General features: G+C 37.3%; 1 protein-coding gene across 1 annotated transcript; it reads right to left on the bottom strand.

Annotated features, from left to right (window-relative positions):
* Positions 1–688: 688 nt before the first annotated feature.
* On the bottom strand, positions 689–27228 carry LOC132631930 (endoribonuclease Dicer homolog 1). The gene is made up of 23 exons (XM_060347681.1): positions 27024–27228; positions 24495–24570; positions 23097–23302; positions 21994–23008; positions 21792–21905; positions 15509–15719; positions 14808–15202; positions 14487–14715; positions 11270–11442; positions 11062–11184; positions 10264–10424; positions 9949–10173; positions 9721–9871; positions 9459–9641; positions 5317–5478; positions 5117–5212; positions 4420–5033; positions 4026–4126; positions 3721–3920; positions 2523–3455; positions 2040–2204; positions 1395–1762; positions 689–1083 (listed from the first exon to the last, which is right to left on the bottom strand). The coding sequence occupies exons 4-23, from the start codon at positions 22906–22908 to the stop codon at positions 906–908; spliced, it is 5697 nt and encodes a 1898-aa protein (XP_060203664.1). The 5' UTR covers positions 22909–23008; positions 23097–23302; positions 24495–24570; positions 27024–27228; the 3' UTR covers positions 689–905.
* Positions 27229–27483: the final 255 nt, after the last annotated feature.

Genomic DNA, 27483 nt, shown 5'->3' with positions numbered 1-27483 from the left:
CTTCGGTGTCCACCTTCAAAAAATCGAAATAGCCGAACTGAAGAACCAAACGCGCACCGAAATTTAATACATTACCCAAAAAAATTAAAATAGTCCAGGCCCATTAAATTTAAGCCTAAAAAAACTCAATTGTAAGAAGCCCTCTTTTACTTTTGTATCTCTAATTTTTCACTTCAGTTGAGAAAATCAAATATCCTTAACAAAAGAAGATGACTATACGTTTTTAGGATTAATGTATATCCTTTATGTGTTTTCTTAATTATTCTTACTGTATGTATATAACACTTAGTAATCTTATATCATGGTTATGATTTTTTGTTTTTGTATATCCTATTTGTTTAATTTTGATTTCAATTTATCAATTTTATGTTTTATTGCTTTTGAGAATATGAATTAGTGTAAATGGAGTCACCTCTAATATCATATCAAAAAAACCGAATTGAAAAAACCGAAACCGAACTTCAAAAAAGCGAAACCGAAAGAATCGAACCAAACTGGTTTGATTCGGTGTTTGATGTCCTCCTTCAAAAACCGAAAACGAAATAGCGAACCGAAGTTTGATAAAACCGAACCGAAGAACCGAACGCCCACCCGTACTACCAAATTGGCACCTACCTCGCTATCGCTCCTTTAGGCGAACCGTTCCATTGTTTTTAAACCAATACAAGAACGTCAGCAAAGAATCAAATTTTGAAAAAGACAAGGTTTCAGAATATCATAAGCAGCAAAATATTCGAAAGAAGTACTACATGTGGGGAAAACAATCTGAATCCCACAATAACATAGTCAAGGAGCATCTGCTAGAAACTCAGTACAAAGGTCTAGGGACGCAGCCCGAATGATAGAAACATAAAGAGGTAATAAACTAGATAAACGCGACAGAAGACTAGAGTTGCACAAAGGTTTTATGAGTACCATCTATTTAAGAGTTCCAAAAGAAGAGATGCTGAAGAATCCTTGGCTTTCTTTACACTCGGCATAGGTTCCCCGATACATTCATCTGTCCACCCTTTGTCCGAAGTATTTACGCGTACACCATATGTAAACCTCTTTGCATGTGCTGGACCACCCTCGTGCACACATCTAAAAAAGACCAAATTATTGATTCAGTATGCAATTCATAGTGAATGTACACCATCAATATAACAGCAGTAGCATAGCATGCAAGGTAGAAAGCTATTCCCTCCGTCCCAACCCAATTTAGGTGATGGTGTTTTGACTAGACACGGAGTTTAAGAAATAAAGGAAAACTTCTGAAACTTGTTGGTCTGAAACAAATATTTATGGGTAGTTTGAAGTTAAATAGTTACTAAACATAAAAAGGTCTCTGTCTTTCTTTATTTGACTACTAAAAAGGAAAGTGTCGAGGGAGTAAAATGAAAAAAACTACTTACCGATACAGTGGCATAGGCCAATTTCTGCGTAAGCATATATCATTCAATGTCTGCCTAGTAAAACTCGGGTTTCCATTCTTCTTATTCTTCCCATCATCAGCCTTCTTAGCTTCAGCTTCCTCCCTGTCTTTCAACACAACAAGGGCATTCCTGGCAGCCAACTTCTGTGCCATTTTTTTCTGAGGATTCTGCGCCATTCCAACCTGAAGACCATCCACATATACTTCAACTGTAGCTATATTCCCACTTCGAGTTGCTTTGTACTCTAAGCCTTGAGCTAGTTGTTGACAACGCTCTTGCAGTTCACGAACTGGATGCATTGGCAGTGTTTCTGGTGTGACCATCGGATGCAACAGTGGTTGGAAAACCTGACAAAAATTCATAAATCAAGTAAGCCGAAATTACAACACTACCAATGCACGGAGTTTGAGAAAGTAAAGAAGACTTTTGAATCTTATGGTCCTAAACTAAAGATATGTATAATGTACCAAATATCTTTTAAACTTATGGTTTTAAACATGTCATATAGAATGTTGAAACAAAAGAAATGACAAATTAAGAAAGGCATTCTTTTTTAAACAGACTAAAAAGGAAAGTAAAACAAACAAATTCAAACAGCGCGAGTACAAGGTCCTTGAAACTAACCTCCCATACAACTTTAGTATTACACCCACTGTCGAGAAAAATAGCCCCAGCAATTGATTCGAAAATATCACCAAGAACTTTAGGAGCTTTGCAATCCCCCAAACCAAAGGAGTTGAAACCTGGTTTTGATTGTTCATTTTTAACCTCGTTCACAAAGTCACGAATCTGGAAAAGATGTAAGGTACAGAAGACATTGGTAAATATTCCTTGCAACATGATTAAGCCCAATACCAAATAAAAAAGGGATAATTACATTTTTGGACCGCCTTAAAAGAATACTAACCAGCAAAAGTATGTGTTTGTCTATTAAGTATAATTATACATATTGCATACACAAAATATACATATCATATATTAATATACATAACCATTGGGTTTTGCATATTTTGGCTTGGCGCCCAAATTAATTTCAGGTGACTAGCCAAAACCGAAAAAGAACCCAACAAAAAATGAGTATGCAAAGTGGAAGTGTAGTTAAAGAACCTGCTTTTCTAGAGCACTGGATCCGTGACGAAGGTGTAAATGAAGGCTGTGTTTAACAGCAACGCGTGCGAAATTCTCATTGTTCACAGCAGCAGCTCGCAAGTCGGTCAATCGGCCTGGGGGAAGATCTGTGTATGTAAAGAACAAGTGCCTCGTGATGAGATGGTCTAATACTGCATCACCCACAAACTCAAGTCTTTGATAACAGGAGACTCCCGAAGACGGACGTGAAGCATGGCTAATTGCTTCTAGCAGTAGGCCTTTATCATTGAAGGTGATGTTCAAAGCACCTTGTAATGCATCAAAGTCAACACTCCTGAGTACATTCTCGGGAATGCTATAAGGCCTAATAGAGTATTCAGTCTCTTTGAAATTGAAATTGAAATCAACCTCAACCCCAATCCATTTCATGAAGTGGTTTGCAGCATACTTTCCACCCTCAACATAATATACTCCAATCAGTGCTTCCACAACATCAGCCATCGTCTTGCTAGAGAGTACACGATATGAACCTGAATCATTATCAAGCTCACCTTCTTCCGTTTCATCATCTTCAAACTCATCACCAGCTAGAGCCGCCATTGCTGCTACAGTCCCATTTTCTGTTGTTTCATGATCAAACATTGACGATTCTTCTTCTTCATTGGTATCCTCATCATAAACAGGCAACACCCCAGGAGCAGCCCATCTCGATGGAGAAAATCGATCTGCTTGGATGTATGATTGGAGTCCTTTACTTAAGGCATTTTGGTACAGCACCATGTTGCTTACCATTTGTTGTCTCATCCTGGTAAGTTGACCTTCATGTTTCTCGGGATACTTGAGGAAAAGATACCGACTAACAACCCATTTCAGATATGCATCTCCAAGAAGTTCTGCTCTCTCATAGCAGAACGTCTCCTGGCAAGATGCGGCTGTCAGTGCTTCCAAGATCTGTAAAAAAAAAAAAAAAAAAAAAAAAGGATAATTACATTTTTGGAAAGCGCAAAAGAATATTAGCCAGTAAATGTTTAGGTTTTGTATATTAAGTATAAATCTATTATATATAATCAGTGTATAGGTTTGTATATTTTGGCTAGGCCCGCAATAATTTCGGCCAACGGGCCTAAAATGAAAAAAGCCCAAGAAAAAAAGGCTTTGGCATCAAATGAAATTACAAGACAAATTCCAGAAAAAAAAAATCAGAGGTTTATTTTACCTTCAGTGCTGGGACAGGGTAACCAATCATTTCCTTAAGCTGAACAGCAAGCAGCATGCTCTCAATCCTCCTCATGATCGAGGGCAATCTCTGAGCACCCCGAATAAGGGATCCCGGAAGTGGATGCAAGAAACAGAGCTCAGGAGGGAGGAAAACATAATACGTTTTGTCGGTTGACTCTTCGAGTTCACCCTCGTGTTCTACAAAAAAAAAAAAGAAAAAAAAAGAAAGATCCGAGCTTACACTCTTTAAGACATGATAAAAGACAAGCTCAGTCAAAAAAAAAATGCAAAGTATAGACAGACCTTCTGAATGATCAAATCGTGGTGACAGAAGGTTCTTGCAATATGAAACACCGCGGCCTCTTATTAGAGGCTGCTTTTTATAAACCAAATCAACTCCATATCTGCATATAAATTGGACTGGATAGCCAAGTGCACCAAGGTTGTACTTGAAAACAAACCAAAGAACTTCTCAAATCTAGTGGATAAGGGATAAAGTACAGGCTAGTTGCCACAGAAAGCCAACTTATACCACCCTTGAAAGCCTTCAACATGAGAATTCTTTTGTTATTTTCAAGTACAACCAAGGTGCACTGGAACCACCTAATCCTTGCACATAATTAAGCATTTGTTAGCACAGCAGAAATCAAGAAACCGTGGTTCAAACTTCTGAGGAAATGGAAAAAGAGGAACATACTTTTGCTTATAATAAGCAGCGTAACTGCTGTACTCAAGAGGACCAAGGTAACCTTCTTTCCTAGGAAATGAGTTCTCGGCAGTCATATCATTGCGAATGGAATCAACATAAAATCTCTTTCCAGAATGAGCAGCAGTGACAATTCTTCCTACTATATCTTCTGCTCTAAGACAACAGTCAGCCATCACTATCTTGTCAATTTCAACCATATCAAGGCTACTCCGGTTAGGGACCAATCCAGATGCTTTGACCACATCAAAGTGTGCAATAGCACCTCTAACACCATATGTTGGATGAGACTTCAGTCCAAAGGCCATACCATGTCGCAATTTTGCGAACCCATATTCCCTTCGGTCTCCACCAAGAGCACGCTCATTGGTGCCAAGATACACATCTGGGCGAGCTCTCTGAAGAGGATTGCTCCATACATCAGTTTTAGTAATTTTGTTAATATGATCCCAGTTGATATCTTTTGCAGGATCTCCAGATTCATCACCAGTAACAAGGGCAAATAGATATGCCTTTGCTGGGTCCCAAGGAGTGGTGGACGGCTCAACATCAACATCCAAAACAATGCTCATCATTCTTACATGAAAGCTCTTAAGGGACGCCAACTGCCAGTCAGCAGAAAATTAGAATTTTGCTCAAGGTAGTTAAATCCGTTCATTATAAGTTAGATAGTAAAAGGAAACTCAACCTGAGACTCTGTAACGTCTATTGCCCCTCTGAAGACAAGAGTCGCCTTCGTTACTACTGTTCGAGCAATAAATAAATCCATCGACATCGATAATACCTGTACCGATAAAATATTATTAAGTGAGGAAACGTTAACAGAATCCACATTTGGTAAATAGATGTTCATGTTTTAAGATATAAAAAGCAAAAGAAAAGAAAAACCTCTGCATCCAGCTCATTGCCAAACAGTATAGCGAACTCTGACACATCAGTTAAGAATGAGTCCTTCGAGGTGCCAACATTCACACATTTGATAGCATACATATAGAGATGAGTTAACTTTGAGCTGTCACACGAATCCTTCCCCGACAAAATCCAATCACCCTTCAAGGAAGAAAAATAAAAAAAGGAGTCACCCATAAGTGTGTCGAGAATATTGAAAAACAGAGATTAAAACCAAAGTTTGTTCACCAAACTTAGTAGTGAGAAAAATTATTAAAACACTTCCATTGTCATAAGAGAGTATAGATTAGATCTTGGTTATCAAAATAAAAAACATAGTATGGATTAGATTTTTTTTTTATGGGTATGTTGTTGTTGATGGTTGTATCCAGGCCAGTGTGTGCGCCACCTCTACTATTCCGCTGGGTACCTGCTACATTGGCATTGATAACACTAGGGCAGTGCTGAAGCCATATTTACTGACTAAAAGCATTATCTACCCTGTTAATATGGTTCCAGATTTAGAGTTTCTGGCCAGCATCATGTATTGTAGTACTGGCACTTTCCCCACCACATATCTAGGACTTCCCTTGGGAGCTAGTCACAGATCAATGGAGATTTGGAATGTGGTCATTGAAAAGTTTGAGAAAAGATTGGCCTCTTGGCAACAACAGTACCTTTCTCTTGGTGGCAGAGTAACACTCATCAATAGTGTCTTGGATAGTATTCCCACTTACTTCATGTCTCTGTTCCCAATACCATCAGAGGTTCAATATCAACTCGACAAACTAAGGAGGACTTTTTTATGGGAAGGTAATAGCGAAAATCACAAGTATCATCTAGTCGAGTGGGACAAAGTAACTCTTCCAAAACATCTAGGTGGTCTTGGTATAAAGGATTTAGCAGTAAACAACAAATGTAAGTTAATGAAGTGGCACTGGAGGTTTAACCAAGATGATGCTGGTCTTTGGAAGGAGATTATCCAAGCTAAATATGGGAGCACTAGCCATTGGTGCTCCAACCCAATCTTAGCTCCTTATGGAACTGGTTTATGGAAAGATATCAGGAGATTGTGGGATGAGTTCTTTCTCAACTCTTCCTTCCAAGTGGGAAATGGGGCTCATCTTCTATTCTGGAAGACAAATGGCTTGGCTCTATTACTCTTAAGGATGCTTTTCCTAGGTTGTTCCCTATAACAACTAACCCAGATTCAACAATTGCTCAGAACTGGGAGGACAACTCATGGAATTTGCACCTAAGGAGACACCTAAATGACTGGGAAATAGAGGACATGATAGCATTGATTGGGTGTCTACAGAACAGTCCAGTTCTCACTCAGAGAAATGACAGACTTCAGTGGGGCAGTAACAAGGACGGTTCTTATTCTGTTAAAGAAGGCTACCTGCTTCTGAGCTCCAACAAGGACCTGATTGACCAATGGCCTTGGAAGTCAATTTACCGCCTAAAGTCTCCTGTTTCTTCTGGGTCGCTCTAAAAAGGGCTTGTTTAACTCTGGACAACCTCATGAAAAGGAAATTTCATCTCGCTAATAGATGTTACATGTGCCATTGCACCTCTGAAACCATTAACCACCTGTTCTTACATTGTCCAGTTGCTACAGATGTGTGGAATATGTTCCTCACTTTGTTTGGTTTGCAATGGGTTATACCTCGCACTGTCAAAGAAGTTTTTGTCTGTTGGAGTACTTGGAAAGTTGGGAAGGCCATCAGAAGAATCTGGTCTATGGTCCCTACTTGCATTTTGTGGTGCTTATGGTTGGAAAGGAACCAAAGATGTTTTCATGGTATTGTAACTGCCAGCTCAAATCTCAAGGCCAGATGCCTGACTACTCTTTTTAGCTGGATTAATCTTACCCCTGCATATAACCCAAACTCTTTTTTGGATTTTATTAGCTCCTTAGTCTTATGATAGATTCTTGGATTTGTCAGCTCTCTAGACTTATGATAGGCTTTTTGTTATCTTTGTATGAGCTGATATTTCCCCCTCTTTTGTAACTATGCATCCCCTTGATGCTTTTGTGATTATAAAACACTTACATCATCCAAAAAAAAAAAGTAGGAATACCTTTGTAATATGGTTCAGTAAAACCTATGTACTATTTTTCTCATGATGAAATATAGATACAGTTACCAATTTCAAAAAATGACTATTCTGACCCGCAAGGGTGGCTCAGTTGGTTGAGCATATGGGTCTTTCATAATGGAGGTCTCAGGTTCGAAACCCCCTGCCTACGACAGCAGGGGATTTGCCTTCTGGATTGAGCTCGTCGCACGGGGCTTGCCTAGTGCAGGTTACCTCTCCTGTGTGGTTTGCGAGCTATTGCTCAGGAGATGGGTTTACCCTATACGCACCCAAAGGGTAGCGGCTGCGGGTTCCCATGTCATCAAAAAAAAAAAAGACTATTCTGTTTAGTGTGAAAAACTATTTTTAAAGGGTAAATAGGCATTCGTGCTTTCATATATATATATATATATATATATATGGATATAAGCATATAACTATAGCTCCAATATGTAATTATTGCGTTCTATCGAAGCTTTAATTATTAGATGACTTTCCTGATCTTTTCAACATATGCAACAATCCGGAGCAACTGTCAATGAGTGCTGGACTGCTCAGGAGTGGGATTTATCATTTAGGAGACTTTTGAATGATTGGGAAGTAGACAGCTATGTTGCTCGGACTCTTCAAAAATGTGAATGGGTGCGTGTCGGATTCTCCAAAAGTTGTGTATTTTTGGAGAATCCGACATGGGTGCAGCATCCAAAGTGAAGAGTTCATGCAACTTAGGTAGACAGGGTGGCCAATTTGCTATATGGGCTAGAAGGTTTCTCTGGCACTACCTCAGATTCAGATTCTATCAGATGGAAACATAACAAAGATGGGAAACTTTCGGTTAAAAGGGCTTATGAAATTGACAATGTACAACAAAACAGAAACCAGCAACTTTTGTGGAACAATGTCTGGAAAAACATAACAATGCTTTAAATGGCTTGTAGTCAGAAGGACTTGCTTGACACAAGAAGTTTTGAAAAGAAAGGGGCAGATTATTGTTTCCAGATGTCAACTATGTGGGGGGAATAGAAGAGACCAACAATTATCTCTTTTTGCATTGTAAATTCACTGCACAGTTATGGGGTTTATCTTTTACCCTCACAAACACAAAATGGACCATGCCTGAGCATACTGCAGATATATTGAATTGTGGATTAACCCCACATTACATCTGGTGGACTGTGTGGGCGGAAAGAATAGCAGAAGCTTTGAAGATGGGTCCAATTCCATTCACATAGTTAAATGGAATTGTATTGTACTTTTTTATTTTTTGTGTAAAGAAAAAGAAGTAGAGGAATCAGAGCTTGTAGATTTGTTAGGCTCTCTGCAAGTAGTTCTCTCCCCTTTTTCCTTTCTGTCCCTTTTTGAAGGTTGTACTGAGGAATACAACATTACCAGTTTCAAACAAAAATTATTGGATGTACAATAACTTTACTTTAACAATTCCATATAAATATTTGTCTTCAGTGAATGTACTAATCTTCAACAATGGACGTTAGTATTCCACAACACCAGGTATTCCATATGAGACTAAACTTGGTGTCAAAATGGACCAATATTCCTACTTTGTGTTCATTCGGTTTGTAACATTCTTTTTTTCCACATGGAATATATATATTTTTCAAGCTTTTTCAAATAAGAAAAGAATTTATATTAGGTTAAGTCTTAATTGATTTTGAAGTACTAAATATTAGGACTTCCTACACAATTCGAATAAGGAAAGATTTAATGACCAAAATTTTAGTTGATTTCGAAGTTCTAAATATTAGGAAAATAATGAAATGACTATTTGTCTAATGTAAAATCTGTTTTTAAGGGGTAAAAAGGGCGAACGCCATTCCGCTAAGGGACTTTGTGCTTTTAAATATATATATATATATATATATATAGAGAGAGAGAGAGAGAGAGATTTTCTGAAGATTGTCCAAACAGGTTCGAAGTTTGGTTGAAAGCATGATAAAAATTGTTTGCACAAAGCTTTTCAACTTAAAATTCCCGAAAAGAAAGTAAATCACTTTCCAAACTCTGCCAAGAAAAAGTCCACTGCCAAAAATTAAGGCACTAACCCTCAGAATATCAGCAACACCTTCGGGATAAAATTCCCTGTGCCGGGAAGTTCCGGGAATTGGATCACTTTCATCATCCTGTTCAACTTTCTCCAACTCCACCCCACTTCCCTTGTCTGGCAAGAGCATGTCCGTGAATGCCCCCATCTGGTGGAGCTTCTTGCAAGCATCCAAGCAAACAGCCTGCGTCAAAACTACTTTCAATATGTTGCGCTATATCATCAAGATTGTTAATTGAGAACAAAAGGAAACTTTTTTTGACCTGCTGTGCAATGCGCATTGAGCTGCATACAGGGCCCTCAAGTTTCTCAAACGGTGCATTGCAGGGGAGTTGAAGCCTGCATGAATATTCGGTTGCACAACCTGACTTCTCGTGACGCTCCATTATAAACTCAGGACGGAGAATCGAGTACCTGAATGGGACAGAAGTTCTGTTAAACCAATCACCACTAAAATAAATTTCTGAGTAGGCGTATGTATGTAGTTCCACCTGTCACTTGGTAATTGGGAGCAATAGAAGTGGATCAACCCAACAGCAGAATTTAAGCTCACAACAGCTCCAGTGGACTCCACCTGATAAACTGAATCTGTTGGTGCCTCCCGAGAGATCGCTCCTTTGAGATGACTAATATCAGTCCGTTCAATTGCTTCTTTCCGCAACGTCTCTTCACTGTTTCTGGCATTCCTCAGAAATGCTTCATGTGATGAATTATCCCTAAACAATGATTTATTATAACGCATTAGAACCCATATAGTGCACAAGGAGGAGGACTATACGTGCTGGAATACATAAAGATGCAGATACCTCTCAACCATCAAAATATAATCTGATCCAGGCTTACGGGCACGGCCCCTAGACTGGATATACGCCAAAATAGTTTTGGCCAGGTCAAACCGGATGACAACGTTGCATTGCCGGATGTCAAGTCCTTCCTCAGCAACACTAGTGGCAACTAACAAATTAATCTGTCAAAACCATGCAAACAATTAGGATAAAATAGGGATGATCAACTATACACAAGCTGCTTTTGGCACACAGCAAAGATTCTAGAAAAGAAATTTTCCAGAGGTTCAGTTGTGCGTAAAGCTGACCACATGAAATTAGGAATTCTCAACAGTAAGATGCAGTAATGAGGGCATAATTTGAATAATATTTGGCCATCGAAAGACAACTAAAGTTACTTCCTTATAGGTACTAGCACTCTGTTTCAAAATTCGAACAGAATAAGTTGCAGCATATAATTTGAAGTATATCTTGTTTTAGAATTATCTAATCAACTTACAACAACGAGAAGAACTATAAAACAAAACCAACTTTACATTTCAAACTCAACAGTTCATTTTCAGAACAGATCCAACAAAGAACTCAAGAATAGCAAGGCAGGCAGTAAAGTTTTTAAGAAGTAGGCATGTAACACATAAGAGTTGACTCCAACTTGAAAGTACATAGATAAGTGAAGCCCACTAATCTAAAATATCATATAGCATATAATTCCAATAATCTACTGCCAATACAAAACAGAAATAGCAATCTAAATGTTGTAGGTAGGTCACTGATGTAAAACTAATAACAGCGAAACCACAGCTTAGTACAGAGACATACACGACCATCTCGAAACTTGGCTATCGTATCTTGCATTTGACCTGTTCGCATTTCTTGAGTATTGTTGTGCCCAATTAAACTTGATGAAGTGATAAAACTTAGGGAAGGGAGCTCCTCAAAAACCTGCATGCTTAACAAAACGCGTTATAGCATAGGGCTATAACAATGTACTTTGCCTGTCAAGAAAATGAAAGCAGCAACAATGCACCTTTGGAAGAACCAAGGCAGTCACAACGCGTTCAACGAATATTATAGCACGAAAATCCTCAGTATGCTGATACTTGAGAAGTATCTTAATTAATGATTGAATTTTTGGTGTCACTTTCCCATCAGCCACAGCAGCTCCTAGAATCACATCTACATGCTCTCCAACAGATACAACTGAAATAGACATCTCCAATTATGCCAAAGGTCACAAGTACATTTTTCTTGGTAAAAGGCCTAAACGTGAGGAGCATAGACTTCAGAGAAAATTCACGGAACAAAAGTTCAGCACAAAAGTGCATATTGGCCAACATATCTCACTTCAAGAAGAAAATAGTAATAAACTTTTTAGATTTGCTACAAACTTATGCTTCTCTTGATATAAGAGCATACTCAGGAACAAGTGTTACATCAGAGGCACATCAAATATATACCTGGCATTGTTGTAAGACATGAAATGAAATAAGCACAAATGAGTACAGAAGGGCAAACCTAATATCCAATTGATGGAATATATTCACTATGATAAAAGATAATAATATTACTAGAAATAGTGTGATATTTCAGAAACCTCTTCCCTGGACATTTCGCTCCTATACTTCTTTTCCTTCTCTCCTTTGATTCTTGTTACTATATGTTGTTTCTTGTACTTCGATTATCTTATTTATCTGTGGTAGCTACTGCTTCTTCTTCTCAGACTGCATTATCATGACTTTATTGCTTTCGTTAGTTTCATTTTCATTTTGCTTTGAACTGCTTGTGCTTATCTGACCTCTCGTCATGTTTTCTCTTGAGCCGAGAGTCTTTCGGAAAAAACCTCCCTATCTTCCAAGATAGGGGTAAGGTCTACGTACACTTTACCCTCCCCGGACCCCACATTGTGAGATTTCACTGGGTATGTTGTTGTTGTTGTTACTTCTTTCCTTCTCTTTTGTATAAGCTAAAATTTGATTAACAAACCACAGCGCCTAGAAGGTACTCTAAGCTTACAAAAGTATCTGTGGAATTGACACCTATTATAAGGAGTTTTATGAATTCCAGCACATTTCAAAATCATTTACAGCAAAAGACAAAGATAAGCCATTTTAAAATGTCTAGAGTTCCTTCCAACCAAATTGTCCAAAATATGCATAAGGATAGATCTAAGTTGACGATGATGTCACACATCGTATTGGCGTAGGGTGGTTGAAATGGAGGCTCGCTTCCGGAGTGCTATGTGATAAGGTGCCACCACAACTTAAGGGCAAGTTCTACAAAGTGGTGGTTAGACCGACTATGTTGTATGGGCAGAGTGTTGGCCAGTTAAGATCTCTCACGTTCAAAAGATGAAAGTTGCCGAGATGAGAATGTTGAGACGGATGTGTGGGCACAACAGGAGTGACAGGATTAGGAATGAGGCTATCCGGAACAAGGTGGGAGTGGCCTCAGTGGAAGACAAGATGAGGGAAGCAAGACTGAGATGGTTTGGGCATGTGAAGAGGAGAGACACAGATGCCCCAGTCCGGAGGTGTGAGAGGTTGGCCATGGATGGTTTCAGAAGAGGTAGGGGTAGGCCGAAGAAGTATTAGGGAGAGGTGATTAGACAGGACATGGCGCAGTTACAGCTTACCGAGGACATGACCTTAGATAGGAGGGTATGGAGGACTCAAATTAGGGTAGAAGGCTATTAGATAGTAGATAGTATCGTTTATCCTTTCATATTAGTAGTCGCATTATCGCGATATAAGTTCTTGTGCTTTGATTTCTACTACTATCTGTTATTTCCTGTACTTTGATTATCTTATTTTATCTGTGATAGCTACTGCCCTTTACAAACTGCTTCATCATGGCTCAGTCGATTTCGTTATTTTCATTTCCATATCGCTTTGAATTTCTTGGCTTTGTCTGACCTCTTTTTATGCTTTCTATTGAGCCGAGGGTCTTTCGGAAACAGCCGTCCTGCCTTGGTAGGAGTAAGGTCTGCGTACACTCTACCCTCCCCAGACCTCACGTTGTGGGATTTCACTGGGTTGTTGTTGTTGTTGTTGTACTCTTTATTCCTTGTCCCTGTAATCTGTCTACTGCAGCTTCCAGAATCCAATACTTGGTCATATAATTTTTCTGATGCATGTCTAATTTGTTTATTTTCAGACCTAGTGATGGTCAAGGCATTCAGGTCTTACAGCTAATGTCATGCATTATCAAAAAGTACACTGTTGAAACTAATAACTGGAATGCATATGAATAGGAATCACTGTGAAATCAGTTGATATCCAGCTTCAGAAATATCCATCCCAGTATCTACACATATGGTATCGTTTATACTCCAAAAGAACAAGAAATAGATATTTTCTCTAGGGGAAGGAATCTCTACAGCCACCTCCCAAATGAGACCGATCGAAGATCATTAACAAAGAATCTAAGAATGCCTATGGTAATGTCCTATATGTTCTACCCCATAAGAATTCCCTAATTAGCTTATCAATTCTCTTATTAATTACAGTTGGAATAATAAACAAAAACATGAAGCACAAATCTTATACTAGAGAGCGTCCACTATTAAGGAGACTTCTTTTTTGAACAATACTTCCTCTGTCCCATTTTATGTGGCATACTATCGTTTTTACTCTGTCAAAAAAAAAAAGATACCTTTCTCTATTAGGAAACCATTAAGAATTATCCCAAATTATCCACGAGACTTTTTTGGACCCACTTGATATGAAAGTTCATTCTTTTACTAGGAGAGAAGAAAATGAAAAGACATGTGTAACTCTCACCAGCACATTTAATTATAGGTAATAAGGGCAATTCTAATACTTGCATATATTTATCTTATGCATCCAAAGTCTTCCTTTGTATCTTAAACTATGTGTCTAGTCAAACACCGGATGGAAGGACTACTGTATTATCTATCCCTCCCATCTTCTCCCAATCTTCTAAATCTCATGATTCTAAAGCTCGACATCTTTGAATTTCCCTCCCAAATGAAACTCCAAATATTTCGGAAGATGGGCCATCCTGCAACCATTGGTCGTGGCAAGCTCATGAGGATTCCACACTCCAATTGGTATTAATTTTGCTGTCTTCATGTTGGTGTGTAGTCCGAAGTCCAATGGGAACACATAAATATCTGACTAAGAATCCAATATATGTTCTCCGCATTCACAAAATTCAACGTACGAGTTGTAATCAATTGTTGTACTATGGACAAATAATTAAACAAAACTGTAACAGGTGCTTACCGTGACTTTCAAGAAGCTCGCCCTCCTCCATCTCGTCAGGCCGATCACTATTCGGATTATCACCTTTATCCATCTCGCCATTCAAGTTACTTTCTGCAATGGCTCCCTCCGATAACTGGCATTGCAAGAGAGAGACAACCTTATCCAGGTAGGATTCTTGGAACTTGACATCAAGCTGGTAGCTTGCCCTTTCATCATTTTGTAGAGCTGTCAAAAAAGAATGTGCTACCTACAACATAAAAGGGGTTCAGGAGACGCCGCATGCAAGAATATCACATTTACAAGGTAATAAGGCACAGCAAAAGTGGTAGCATCTGCTACCTTATAGGCACACCACTGTCCCAGTTCACCAAGAGCATAGTTAATAGCCCTCAACTTTTGAATTAGATTAGCAGCCCCATCACTTTCAGTTCTTTCAGATACACCATAGACTTGGCGCAGCTCTGCACTAGCTCCAGCATCACAAGCGCCCATAAACTGCCATTTACTTCTTCTGGAACTTGCCCGAGCAGCTTCTTCAACTGCTAATTCCATTTGTTTTATTTGTTCGTGAAGGGACCACAGATTAGCACCTTTATCATACTCCACTACTATTTCTGACGGCATTGGGACATGTTTCTCCAGCTCCTTGCGGTCCTTTATGGTAAAGACGACTGAATCTAATTTAGTCTCCAAATTACGAATCTTTATTGCACAATCAACTTGGCTGGAAACACCTACATCAATCGAGACATTACAAGTTTATATAATGCAGTAGCTAACTGGCAATAAGAATGCAGAGAAAAACAACATGAATAAAGCCAAGTTCAAGATTTAATACAAAAAGGAAGAGGAAACTTTGTTCACAAGGCCATCACTTTTTGACAGAATTAATGCAACCCGTAAATACAGAGAAATAGAAAACGAAAAAGATGACCAAGCCAAGTTAGAGATTCAGGAGCAAAGAGTGAAGAGGAAACCTCATCTGTCCTATAATTTTCGACAGAATCAAATCAAATTGTATTAGGAAAAAGAAAGACTACCCTTCAAGTTAACAGGTGAAGCAGTCATGCCAAAAACAGATGGCCTTTTCTCCTTTTGTGTCGTATGATAGAACTCAGACATGACTAAAGAATATGGATGCTTCTTCACAGCATGATGACATTCATCCATAATAAGGAGATTAATTGCTTCCATTTTTATTATACTGTGCCTCAAGATGTTCAAAAGAATCTGGGCAGTCATAACCAGGACCTGCAAAATACAGAAGTACTTGGTTAAGAAGGAATGGAAATTTCAACCATCTACCAACTCCCACAACATAGTGATGTGACAGTTATTCTCCATCTTGTTTCGTATACAGAGGTTAATGAGCAATCAGAAAATGAGATCAAACTGATGCATGCAGCAAACAACTCTAGCTATTTGTTCAACTTAAGACTAAAGAGAAGATACCTCTTTGCATGGATGGGTAGGCTCGATAGAAGGATGAGATTACACCAACATCCATATTGTTAAATAATATTGAAACTATCTTGATGTATTATTAGTCAAAAGCGGCTCTTCATTTATCAGAAGACAAATTATAGCTAGATTTCTAGCTGAAAACAAGAACCAGGACAAAATTGAAGCAATTGTGATCCTTCTGAAGGTTGGAACATTGATCGAGAATACAAATAGTAGATCAGCCTTCCGGTAACACAACTATGACTTGTGATGATGGAGAAACAGTAGACACCCCTATCGGGATTCAGCAACACTGTTGATATTACAATAGTACCGATAACTTTTTTTTTTTTTGAGAAGGTAACATGTACCGATAACATTTTTTTTAAAAAGAAAAAAAGAGAAAGTGACTCTTAAGTAGAATATCCAGATTACTTTGGTGCATTGTTTCTTCCTCTCTTTTTTTATAAGGACTTTGGTGCATTATTTCTTCAGCAAGTGAATTAATAAGTTTGATTCCACCAACCTTTGGATGTGTATTCCCTCCATTCCAATTTTTAAGTATGCATGGAGATCAAAAAACAAAATTTTGCTAAGTCCTTGTTACGTAAAAAGCAAATTTGAAGCAACATCTCCACCGCCTGCAGTCTCTCTAGAATCACTAAGATTATACGGACTTTTGGGGCTGCACCAAATAAGGATTGGCCTTTGGAAGAATATCAGCATGTTAAATTTTTGAAGGATGGATGGCTTGGAAGTACACCACTGATGGGACACTTTTCCTAAACATGGATTCTGATGTTGCTCAAAATAGAAGAAATAGAGGAAATGGCACCTGCTGCCCACATGTCAGGAGGAATCTTCAGGATTGGGAGGTCAATGACCTACTAGCTATGCTAAGCTGCCTAGAAGGCCGCAACGTTGATGATCAGCAGCCAAACAGACTCACTTGGGAAAGCCCTACTAAATGGGGAAAATACACAATCAAAGATGGTTACAAACACTATCCTGCCCAGAATGGTATGATAGCTAATTGTCCTTGCTTCACTTGGACAACTCTAAATTGGGGCCCGTCTCACTCAAGACAACTTAAGCAAAAGGAATATTACACTAGCAAACAGATGCTACATGTGCAAACAGAATTTAGAAAGTGTCAAGTTATTAACCACTTCTTCCTCAATTGCTCAGTTGCAAGTGAATTCTTGAGCCACCTCTACTCAATTTTCGGTCTGAAAGGGTCATGCCACAGACAATAAAGCAAGCCTGTGAAAGCTGGTGCTTTTGGAGAGTTGATAAAGCCATCCAAATAAAAGAATGATTCCAGCAGTTAATTTTTGGCGTATCTAGACAGACAGAAACCACAAGTGTTTCCATGGCATCTCAAGTCTCAACTCCAACCTACTCCCCTCAAGCCTATATGCTTAGAAAATCTATTTAGTAGGAACTATCTCACCCCTATAAATAGGGCAGATCATTTTTTGAACTCTATTAGCTCCTTGAATTAACATAGAACACATGTACTGGAGCTAATTATCTATCTTTTGTACTCTTTGCATCTTCTAGATGCCTATTAATGAATAGGGAAAAAAATTAATAAATTAAAAAAAAAAAAAATTTGGGATTGATTAACATAGGACAATTATCCGATGAGGAAGGGGAAAAAAAGTTATTGAGGTAATTATACTGTATATCAGCCGGCCCAACCTTATATAAAAAATGTGCTTATATTTCAATTCTTACCCAAAATGGCCCATTTGTATATATTTTGCAAAAAAACAGATTTTACATGTTAACTTACAATGAAAGAAGCCGTTGGGACAACCGCCTTTACTCTTTTTCTTCTCTTTCTTTTATTTTCAGAGAAGTCGCCTAACCATCCACCATTTTTGTCGGATTTTTATGCCTCAAACCCAACCCGCCCATTTGACACCCCTAAATTTTTGTGATGCTGAAGAGGATGAACTAAGATTTCTCAGAATCATTTCAGTGTTGTTTGAAGGAATGTCTGATTTACATATAAACTGAAAAAAGAGTCATGTCACATGTGTATCATATTAATGAAGTCTCTAATATAGATCAGTTGAGTCTAATTTTGGGTGGAGAAGTAGGAGCCTTGCCACTTATATGATGTCCCTTCTCCCATCCCAGATGGAGTTATTCAGAGACTTGACAAGCTTAGCAGGGATTTCCATGGCAAAGGATAATAGGACTTTCCATTTAGTCAATAGAGCACTATCCTTCTTGGGAAAGGCAAGGCAGATTAGGCAGTGGGAACCTACAGCTGGAGAGCAAGGCCCTCAGACTGACATGACTATGGAGGTATTCCCAAGAACCCCAAACCCAATCAGAGCTAAATATGGTGCGGCTAACAGGTGGAGGTCTAGGGAAGTGCACTCTCTTTATGGAGTTAGTTTGTGAAGATCTATAAGAGCACTTTTGCCATTTATGAGGAGTCATACTTTCATCAAGGTGAACAATCGGTGTAATACCTCCTTCTGAGAGGATAATTGAATTGGTTTTGGATGCCTAAAGGAACTCTACCCTAGTATTGATGCTCTAACTTTGCAACAACAGAAGACAGTAGCAGAAGCATGGACCTCTCATGGTTGGGACATATAGTTCAGGAGCAATTTAAATGACCGGGAAGTGGCTACGTTAACTAAATTCTACAAGCAACTGGAAGAATTCAAGGCTATACAGGATGGAGCACAAAGATAATAATGGCAAGAAGGCAGTAGGGGCATTCTCAAGGTGAGCTCAGCTTACAAGTCTTTGAGTCAAGCCAATCAACAGATGGCCCTTTTGGTCATGGAAGCACATATGGAAAGTGAAGATACCATTCAAGGTAGCTTGCTTCACTTGGCTACTAGCAAGGGAAGTTGTATTGACCCATGACAACCTTAGAAGGAGAGGGATTTCTCTATATTCAAGATGTTATCTTTGTGGTGAAAAAGCCAAGACAGTCAGCCATCTATTTCTACAATGCAGGATAACAGATCAGCTACTGAAGAATTTTATTAATCTTAAGAGGCATAGCTTGGATAATGCCTAGGAAGATTACTGAAGTTCTTTTTAGTTGGGAGGAGGCTGGAGTAGGAGCAATAGACAGAGACGGAAGATTGTCCCAACTCGTATCTGGTAGACAATCGGGAAAAAGCGGAATTCCAGATTTTTTAGAAGACAGTAGCAATTCAGTACAGAAGATCAAATTGAATTGCATTAGACATTTTTGCTTTTGGTGTAAACAGATTTACATAGAAGAAACTGTTTCAATCATAGATATCCTAGGCTTTTGGTAGGACTTTTGAATAGTTTCTCTTCCTTTTCCCCCATTGTATATATGGTTTCAGTACAACCTATGTACTGTTTTGTTTAAATATACACAACCGTTACTATCTCAAAAGAGCAACTTCATTTTAAAAAAATTGCCTTATGATTGTTCTCTACACATTTTAGAATGTAGGTGGTTTATGGTGCAAATTTGAAGAATATTCCTAACCATTGGATCGTGAAGCTAATTTTTAGCCTTTGGATGACGAGAGAACAAATTTTATCTTTCTTTGGTAGCTATTCATGTAGGAAGCCCCCACTTCCCAAAGTCACTTTCTTCTTTTTCCATTACCAAACCCTCCATTGAAGAAGAGTCAACGCACACCTATACAACAACTATTCATGTAGGCATGCTTCTTGATACTATATGGATCTTGCTCCATGTTGGCTTTGGATTTACATTTCATTTTAACAACGGAACTTCTCATACAACACCATTTTGTATCGAGAGGCATGCCAATATAGTAAAGGTTGAGTTGACCCTTCTTCCATGGAGGGTTTGGTAAAGAAAAAAACAAGAAAGTGACTTTGGAAACTGTGTGTGTGTTGTGGGTTGTGTGGGTTTTGGGTTTGGGGGGCTGCCTACGTGAATAGATACCAAAGAATGGTAGAAAATTTATTCTCTTACCATCTAAAAGTTAAAAATTAGCTTCAAGATCCAATGGTTAGGAATATTCTTCGAATTTGCACCATAACCCCACATTATTCTAGAATGTGTAGAGATCCGTTTTGGCTCTTAAAAACTCTCTACATCTCACTAAAGGGCTATTACTAGTAAAAATAATTTTCCACAAGTCAGCTAAGCTAGTATTTCCAATGTGTCTAATGAACTAACTACAAATATACTTATGAATAATACAAAAATAATAATTCTTTAAACAAAGAGCATTGAAATTAACCAGTGTTATCAAAAGCGAAAAGCGCAAAAAATAAGCTGGGGCTTTAAGCGCAAAGCGCAAATAAAGCGTGGGCTTTAATGAAAAAAGGCGCAATGGGACAAAATAATAAAATATATATATAGTGAAATATATGGACAAACAAATTGTAAAAACATAACGAAAGTGAAATATCAATTATCTGGTGTCATCTCTTCAAGAGAGGCTAATTGGCAAGGAAAAGTATGTCTTAGAGCCTTGATGATGACACTGAAGCGCACATAAAGCGAGGCGAAGCGCTCTACATGTTTTGAGCCTCGCTTCAAGGCTTAAGCGTGCTTTAAGCGCGCCTTTGACAATACTGAAATTAACAATGGAACTTGGTTTGTTGGTTTTAAAGAAAGGGTGAAAATATTTAAAAATATATAATAAAACATGGAATCCCCTCAAAATCTATTTTTGATTTGGTCCAAGCAACCTTTGATTCGGCTTTGGTGACATCTCAAGGCGCCGAAATTTTTAACCTTCTATCACTGTTGCAAGGGTGAAACCCCTTGCGTTGACATCTCAAAGCTATGAGCTTCTAAGATTTTTGCCAATTGAGAAAGGTACTTTGTTCAAAAGAGGGATTTTATCGTGTATATGTGAAGATTGGGGAAAATGAAAATGATGGATAGTGGTGTACTGGCGGAGATGCGGTGGTGTTTGAGTGGTATATACTATTTATAAATTTGTTTATATACCACGATGGGAAAGTCTTTCTGGGGGGTCATACGTCAAGCAAAGAGATGTTGCCAAGGATCAGTCGATGCTTGGGAAAATAAAATCTTCATATGTTTGTGTTTTAGTTTCATTATACTATTTATACATTGTTTATATACCACAACGGGAAAGTCTTTCTGGGGGGTCATACGTCAAGCAAAGAGATGTTGCCAAGGATCAGCTGATGCTTGGGAAAATATAATCTTCATATGTTTGTGTTTTAGTTTCATTATTTTCCAAGGATTTTTCTTTTTATGGGAGAAGTAATTGTGTTGTTGATTAGGAGGGGGACAAAGCCCCTAAAACATTCACTGTTCTTCCATTTTCTTCTATTTTTGATACACAGGAAAAAGAAAAGATCAAATTTTCACTGGAAGTTTTCTTCTTTCCTTACCTTTGATTTACGGATGAAACGAAAAGTGGGCCAGGCAGGTGAACAAATTTTGGCTAAGCAGTTATGAATAGTTTCCACCTATCTTTTGAAAGTTCCCCAAAGTTATTCCATGGATAAATTGATGATCTTTGCCTTTTGCATATTTCTAACTATCCCCCTTCTCCCACGCAACAACTTTTATTGTTTCACAAATCTAATGATTGTAAATAAGGAACCTTTATTTTTAACATAAAAACTACTACAAAACAAGCAGATTATGAAAACTACTCAAACGGAAAACAGAAGTAAACAAATTTCACAAACAATCACCCCAAAAAAAGAACAAGAAATTTGATCAGCTAACTTACACCAACATATGACTTCATAATTAGCAATTACTTAATACTTCCAAGTGGTAAAAAAAAGGTATGACAAGGTCGATATGAATATAATGAAATTCAGCACAAACAGGTTTGCACAAACTTGTAAGTAGAGTCTTCATGATAATCACAACATTAGAAGAGAGAAGCTTGAAGCTACCTGTTTAGTTTCAAACTCACGCTGCCACTTTCGTGCATCCCAAAAATCTTGGCCCATCTCACCACAATAATGGCCAACTTGATAACCAGTTTGGTCACGAATAACTTCTGCTTGCTGTGTTCCAAAACAACAAATCAAATTTAATTCCAGTTTACACAGATGTAAAAAGGGGGAAGCAGAAGACGTGCTAAAGAAATAATACCTGATAAACAAGTGGAACTTTAGGAACCAGAAAAACTGCCAGCATTTTCTTGTTCTTCTTTTGCAAATCACTACATAGACTCTTCATGAGGAGGATAGCAATAAGCGTTTTTCCAGATCCTGTTTCAAGAAAAGCGATGGTATTGTTCTTTCTGGCATGTTCAAGTACATCCAACTGATACTTGCGTGCTTGCTCCTTGGGAGCTTGTTCCTTTGGTTTGTCATCTTTCTTCTCAACAACTCCAGAAGCTTCAAGGCTTCTCTCAGTTGGTAACTTTCCCTCTCGATTTCTATCGGCTTCCCATGAACCCACACGATGAACCATCTCTTTCCTTTCTTTGTCCCATTCCCAATAGCCCCTCCCTTCCCTCCAGTCCCTATCTCTTCCACCGCCGCCACCCCCACGACTTTCTCTTCTTTTTCTTTGATCCCTCTCTACTCTATTCATCTCATCACTCTCGCGGAGTCTCTTCCTGCCCAAAGGTCTACCACGCCCTCCTCTCCTCTGGTAGCTATCACCACCAAGTCGCGCCCTTTTTCCATTTCTCTCTTCTTTATCATAATAATCTCGTTCCTTATGCCTAAATCCATTTCCTTCGTCTAAAGACTTCTTTTGCTCTGTATCCTTGTTAACTTGTGGCCCATTGTACTTGGAAATTTCAGGTGCAGCTGAATCTTTACTATCCGATTTCGGTATGAAATCATCACCATTCTTTAATTTTTCAAGTATCCGATCAATACCACCAAAGAAACAAGGATCAAGACTCCCATCCGGACCCAATTGATTCAATGGCGGAACGGGTAGAGCGGTCGACCCGGGGACAAAATCTTGTATAAGATCATCACATGAGATATCCTCACAAGCATCAAGCCAGTAAGAGGGTTTCTCAGAAACTCTACCATCATCACCATCCATTTTTACAGTAAAAGTATGATTTTTCACTAATTAAAAGCAACCCAAATGAGTAAACTAAAACCCCACAACAAAAAACAGATAATAACGCGAAACCCAGATCCTGTTTCAACAAAAAGAATCAAAATTAATTCTTTCAGCGTAATAGTATATACGCTAACGGACTCAGAATAAAATGGGCTGGATAGAACCTGCTACAAAAAGAGTAGGATCCGCTTGTGCACAACAAGATCCAAGGTCAGAAATCTATGTGTCTTCACTGCCTACCTGTGGATTGAGGCAAAAAACATCAAAGAGGCTCTTCTAGATGCTGACTGGATCATCGCAATGTGCAAGAAAAAACTTCATCCCAAAGCCCAACCAATCATTGGTACTAGGTGGGTTTTCAGAAATAAACCTGATGATCAAGGAACCATCACAAGAAATAAGGCAAGGCCAGTAGTACAAGGTTATAACAAAGAAGAAGGAATCGACCCTCATCACCATCCATTTTACAGTATAGTTAAGATTTTTAACTAATTTAAGAGCAACCAAATGAGTAAAACAAAAGAACCACAACAAAAAACAGAAAATAACGCGAATCCAGATCCTGTTTCAACAAAAAGAATCAAAATTTATAGCATATGCGCTTTTATAAGCATAAAAAATGGGCTGGATAGAACCTGCAAGAACAACAAAAAGGAGAGAAAAGATAGGATTTTTAACTAATTTAAGAGCAACCCAAATGAGTAAATTAAAAACCCACAACCAAAAAAACAGAAAATAAAGCAAACCCTAGATTCTGTATACAACCCAAGAATCAAAATTTATTCTTGTAGCATAATAATAGTATATATGAGCTGGTAGTACAAGGGTATAAACAAGAATAAGGAATCGACCATCATCACCATCCATTTTACAGTGAAGATATGATTTTTAACTAATTTAACAGCAACCCAAATGAGCAAATTAAAAACCCACCAGCAAAAAACAGAGAATAAATGAAACCGTAGACACCCCAAGAATCAAAATTTATTCTTTCTGCATATAATAAAAATCAAAATTTATTCTTTCTGCATATAATAGTACAAGAATAAGGAATCGACCAACATCACCATCCATTTTACAGTAAAGTTATGATTTTTAACTAATTTAAGAGCAACCCAAATGAGTAAAATAAAAAGCCACAACAAAAAACAGAAAATAACACAAACCCAAAATTTATTCTTTCAGCATAATTGTATATCGGCTGGTAGCAAAGTTTGCTTTATTTTCTGTTTTTTGTTGTGAGTAAATACTCATTTGGGTTGCTCTTAAATTAGTTAAAAATCGTAAAGTTATGATTTTTTAAAAATTTAAGAGCAACCCAACTGAGTAAACAAAGAATCCACAACAAAAAAAATATATATATATATATATATATATATCGCGAAACCCAAGAATCAAAAGTTACTCAACCCAAGAATCCATTTTTACAGTAAAGTTATGATTTTTAACTAATTTAACAGCAACCCAAATGAGTAAAACAAAAACCCACAACCAAAAATTTATTCTTTCAGCATAATAGTATATACGCTAACGGACTCGGAATAAAATGGGCTGAACAGAACCTGCTGCAAAATGAGTAGGATCCGCTTGTGCACAACAAGATCCAAGGCCAGAAATCTCTGTGTCTTCACTGCCTACCTGTCAATGATTGAGCCAAAAAAACATCAAAGAGGCTCTTCTAGATGCTGACTAGGATCATTGCAATGCAAGAAAACTTCATCCCAAAGCCTAAAGATAGAACGATCATTGGCACTAGGGGGGTTTTCAGAAATAAACTTGATGATAAAGGAACCAACACAAGAAATAAGGCAAGGCTAGTAGCACAAGGTTATAACAAAGAAGAAGGAATCGACCATCATCACCATCCATTTTACAGTAAAGTTATGATTTTTAACTAATTTAAGAGCAACCCAAATGAGTAAAACAAAAAACAGAAAATAACGCGAACCCAGATCCTGTTTCAACAAAAAGAATCAAAATCTATAATATATGCGCTTCTATAAGCATAAAAAATGAGTTGGATAGAACCTGCTAGAACACAAAAAGGAGAGAAAAGATTTGATTTTTTAACTAATTTAAGAGCAACCCAAATGAGTAAATTAAAAACCCACAACAAAAAACGGAAAATAAAGCAAACCCTAGATCCTGTATACAACCCAAGAATTTATTCTTTCAGCATAATAATAGTATATATGAGCTGGTAGAACAAGGGTATAAACAAGAAGAAGGAATCGACCAACATCACCCTCCATTTTACGGTAAAGTTATGATTTTTAACTAATTTAATAGCAACCCAAATGAGTAAAATAAAAACCCACAAAAAAAAAACAACACAAACCCTAGATCAAAAGTTATTCTTCCAGCATAATAGTATATGGGCTGGTAGTAAAGTTTGCTTTATTTTCTGTTTTTGCTGTGGGTGTTTACCCATTTGGGTTGCTTTTAAATTAGTAAAAAATCGTAAAGTTATGATTTTTAACAAATTTAAGAGCAACCCAATGAGTAAACAACCCACAACAAAAAAACAGAAAATAACGCGAACCCGGATCCTGTTTCAACAAAAAGAATCAAAATCTATAGTATATGTGCTTTTATAAGCATAAAAAATGGGCTGGATAGAACCTGCTAGAACCACACCCCCCCCCCCCCCCCAAAAAAAAAAAAAAGAGGAGAGAAAAAAATATGATTTTTAACTAATTGAAGAGCAACCCAAATGAGCAAATTAAAAACACCCCAAGAATCAAAATTTATTCTTTCAGCATATAATAGTACAAGGGTATAAACAAGAATAAGGAATCGACCAACATCACCATCCATTTTACAGTAAAGTTATAATTTTTAACTAATTTAATAGCAACCCAAATGAGTAAAATAAAAAGGCACAAAAAAAAAAAAACACAAACCCTAGATCAAAATTTACTCTTTCAGCATAATTGTATATGGGCTGGTAGTAAAGTTTGCTTTATTTTCTGTTTTTTTGTTGTGGGTGTTTACTCATTTGGGTTGCTCTTAAATTAGTTAAAAATCGTGTAAGTTATGATTTTTAACAAATTTAAGAGCAACCCAAATGAGTAAACAAAAAACTCACAACATAAAACAGAAAATAACGTGAAACCTTAGAATCAAAATTTATTCTTTCAGCATAATAGCATATATAGGCTGGTAGTACAAGGGCATAAACAAAAAGAAGGAATCGACCAACATCACCATCCATTATTACAGTAAAGTTGTGATTTTTAACTAATTTAAGAGCAACCCAAATCAGTAAAATAAAAACCCACAACAAAAAAACAAAAAAAAAATATGATTTTCAAGCCCAAGAACCCATTTTTACAGTAAAGATAACTAATTTAAGAGCAACCCAAATGAGTAAAATAAAAACCCACAACAACCAAAAAAAAAAAAAAAGATCCTGAATTCAAGCCAAGAATCAATTTTTTTTTAATGAGGTAACATTTAATCCAAGAACAAAAATTTATTCAATCCAAGAATCAAAAGTTATTCAATCCAAGAACCCATTTTTACAGTAAAGGCATGATTTTTAACTAATTTAACAGCAACACATAATGAGTAAAAACAAAACCCCACAACAAAAAACAGAAAATAACACAAAATCAAGAATCAAAATTAATTCTTTAAGCATAATAATAGAAAATAGAAATAGAACCTGCTATAAAAGAAGTTGGATCCACTTTTGTGCACAACAAAAAAAAAATGAAAATAACCCAAGTTTCAAATTTATTCAACCCAAGAATCCATTCTTACAGTAAAGTTTTTATTTTTCACTAATTTAACAGCAACCCAAATGAGTAAAAAAAAAAACCCCAAGAATCAAAATTTATTCAACCAAGAACCCATTATTACAGTAAAGATATGGTTTTTAACTAATTTAAGAGCCACCCTAATGAGTACAAAAAAAAAAAACCAAGATCCTGTATTCAACCCAAGAAACCATTTTTACAGTAAAGATATGATTTTTAACTAATTTTAAGAGCAACCCAAATCAGTAAAAAAAAAAAATACAGAAAGTAACACCCAATCAAGAATGAAAATTAATTGTTTAAGCATAATAATAGAAATAGAAATAAAACCTGCTATAAAAGGAATTGGATCCACTTTAGTGCACAACAACAACAACAAAAAAGAGAGAAAAAGATTGCAGATTGGCGTTGGATAGACCGTACAAATCACGCAAAAAAAATACTCTATAAAGTGAAAGATTCGTATGGTCTATCTTACGTCTATTCTGCTTTCTTTTCTTCTTATATATTCTTGCAATTTAGTAAGTGCACTCTCACTTTTGATGTATACCTAAGTGTGATTTGGTAAGTCTAAGTACCTTCTTCACGTAAACCCTAGCAAATATATTTGAAAGGGAAATGTTCATATACACCCCTTGAGTTTTCTACTTGTCATATCTTTACTCTTCCCCCCGGACTATATTAACAGTACCTTTTTTTTTTTTTTTTTTTTGAGGATGTTAATAAAAATCCAAAATCGACCTTTGGTTGGACATTGGTGCAACATTACCTATTAATAAATTCCTAATTG

This window comes from Lycium barbarum, chromosome 1, assembly GCF_019175385.1.
Source record: "Lycium barbarum isolate Lr01 chromosome 1, ASM1917538v2, whole genome shotgun sequence".
Lineage (NCBI taxonomy): Eukaryota > Viridiplantae > Streptophyta > Magnoliopsida > Solanales > Solanaceae > Lycium > Lycium barbarum.
Note: the sequence above shows the minus strand (reverse complement) of the source record. Positions and strands in the feature narration are given on the sequence as shown.

Coding starts and splice junctions, on each gene's coding strand:
- LOC132631930 (XM_060347681.1), bottom strand. CDS start 22,908: ATGGATGGTGATGATGGTAGAGTTTCTGAGAAACCCTCTTACTGGCTT. Junction 21,906..21,993: donor AAGTTCCACTTGTTTATCAG/GTATTATTTCTT, acceptor TTTGGAACACAG/CAAGCAGAAGTTATTCGTGA. Junction 3,456..3,720: donor ACCCTGTCCCAGCACTGAAG/GTAAAATAAACC, acceptor TTTTTTTTACAG/ATCTTGGAAGCACTGACAGC.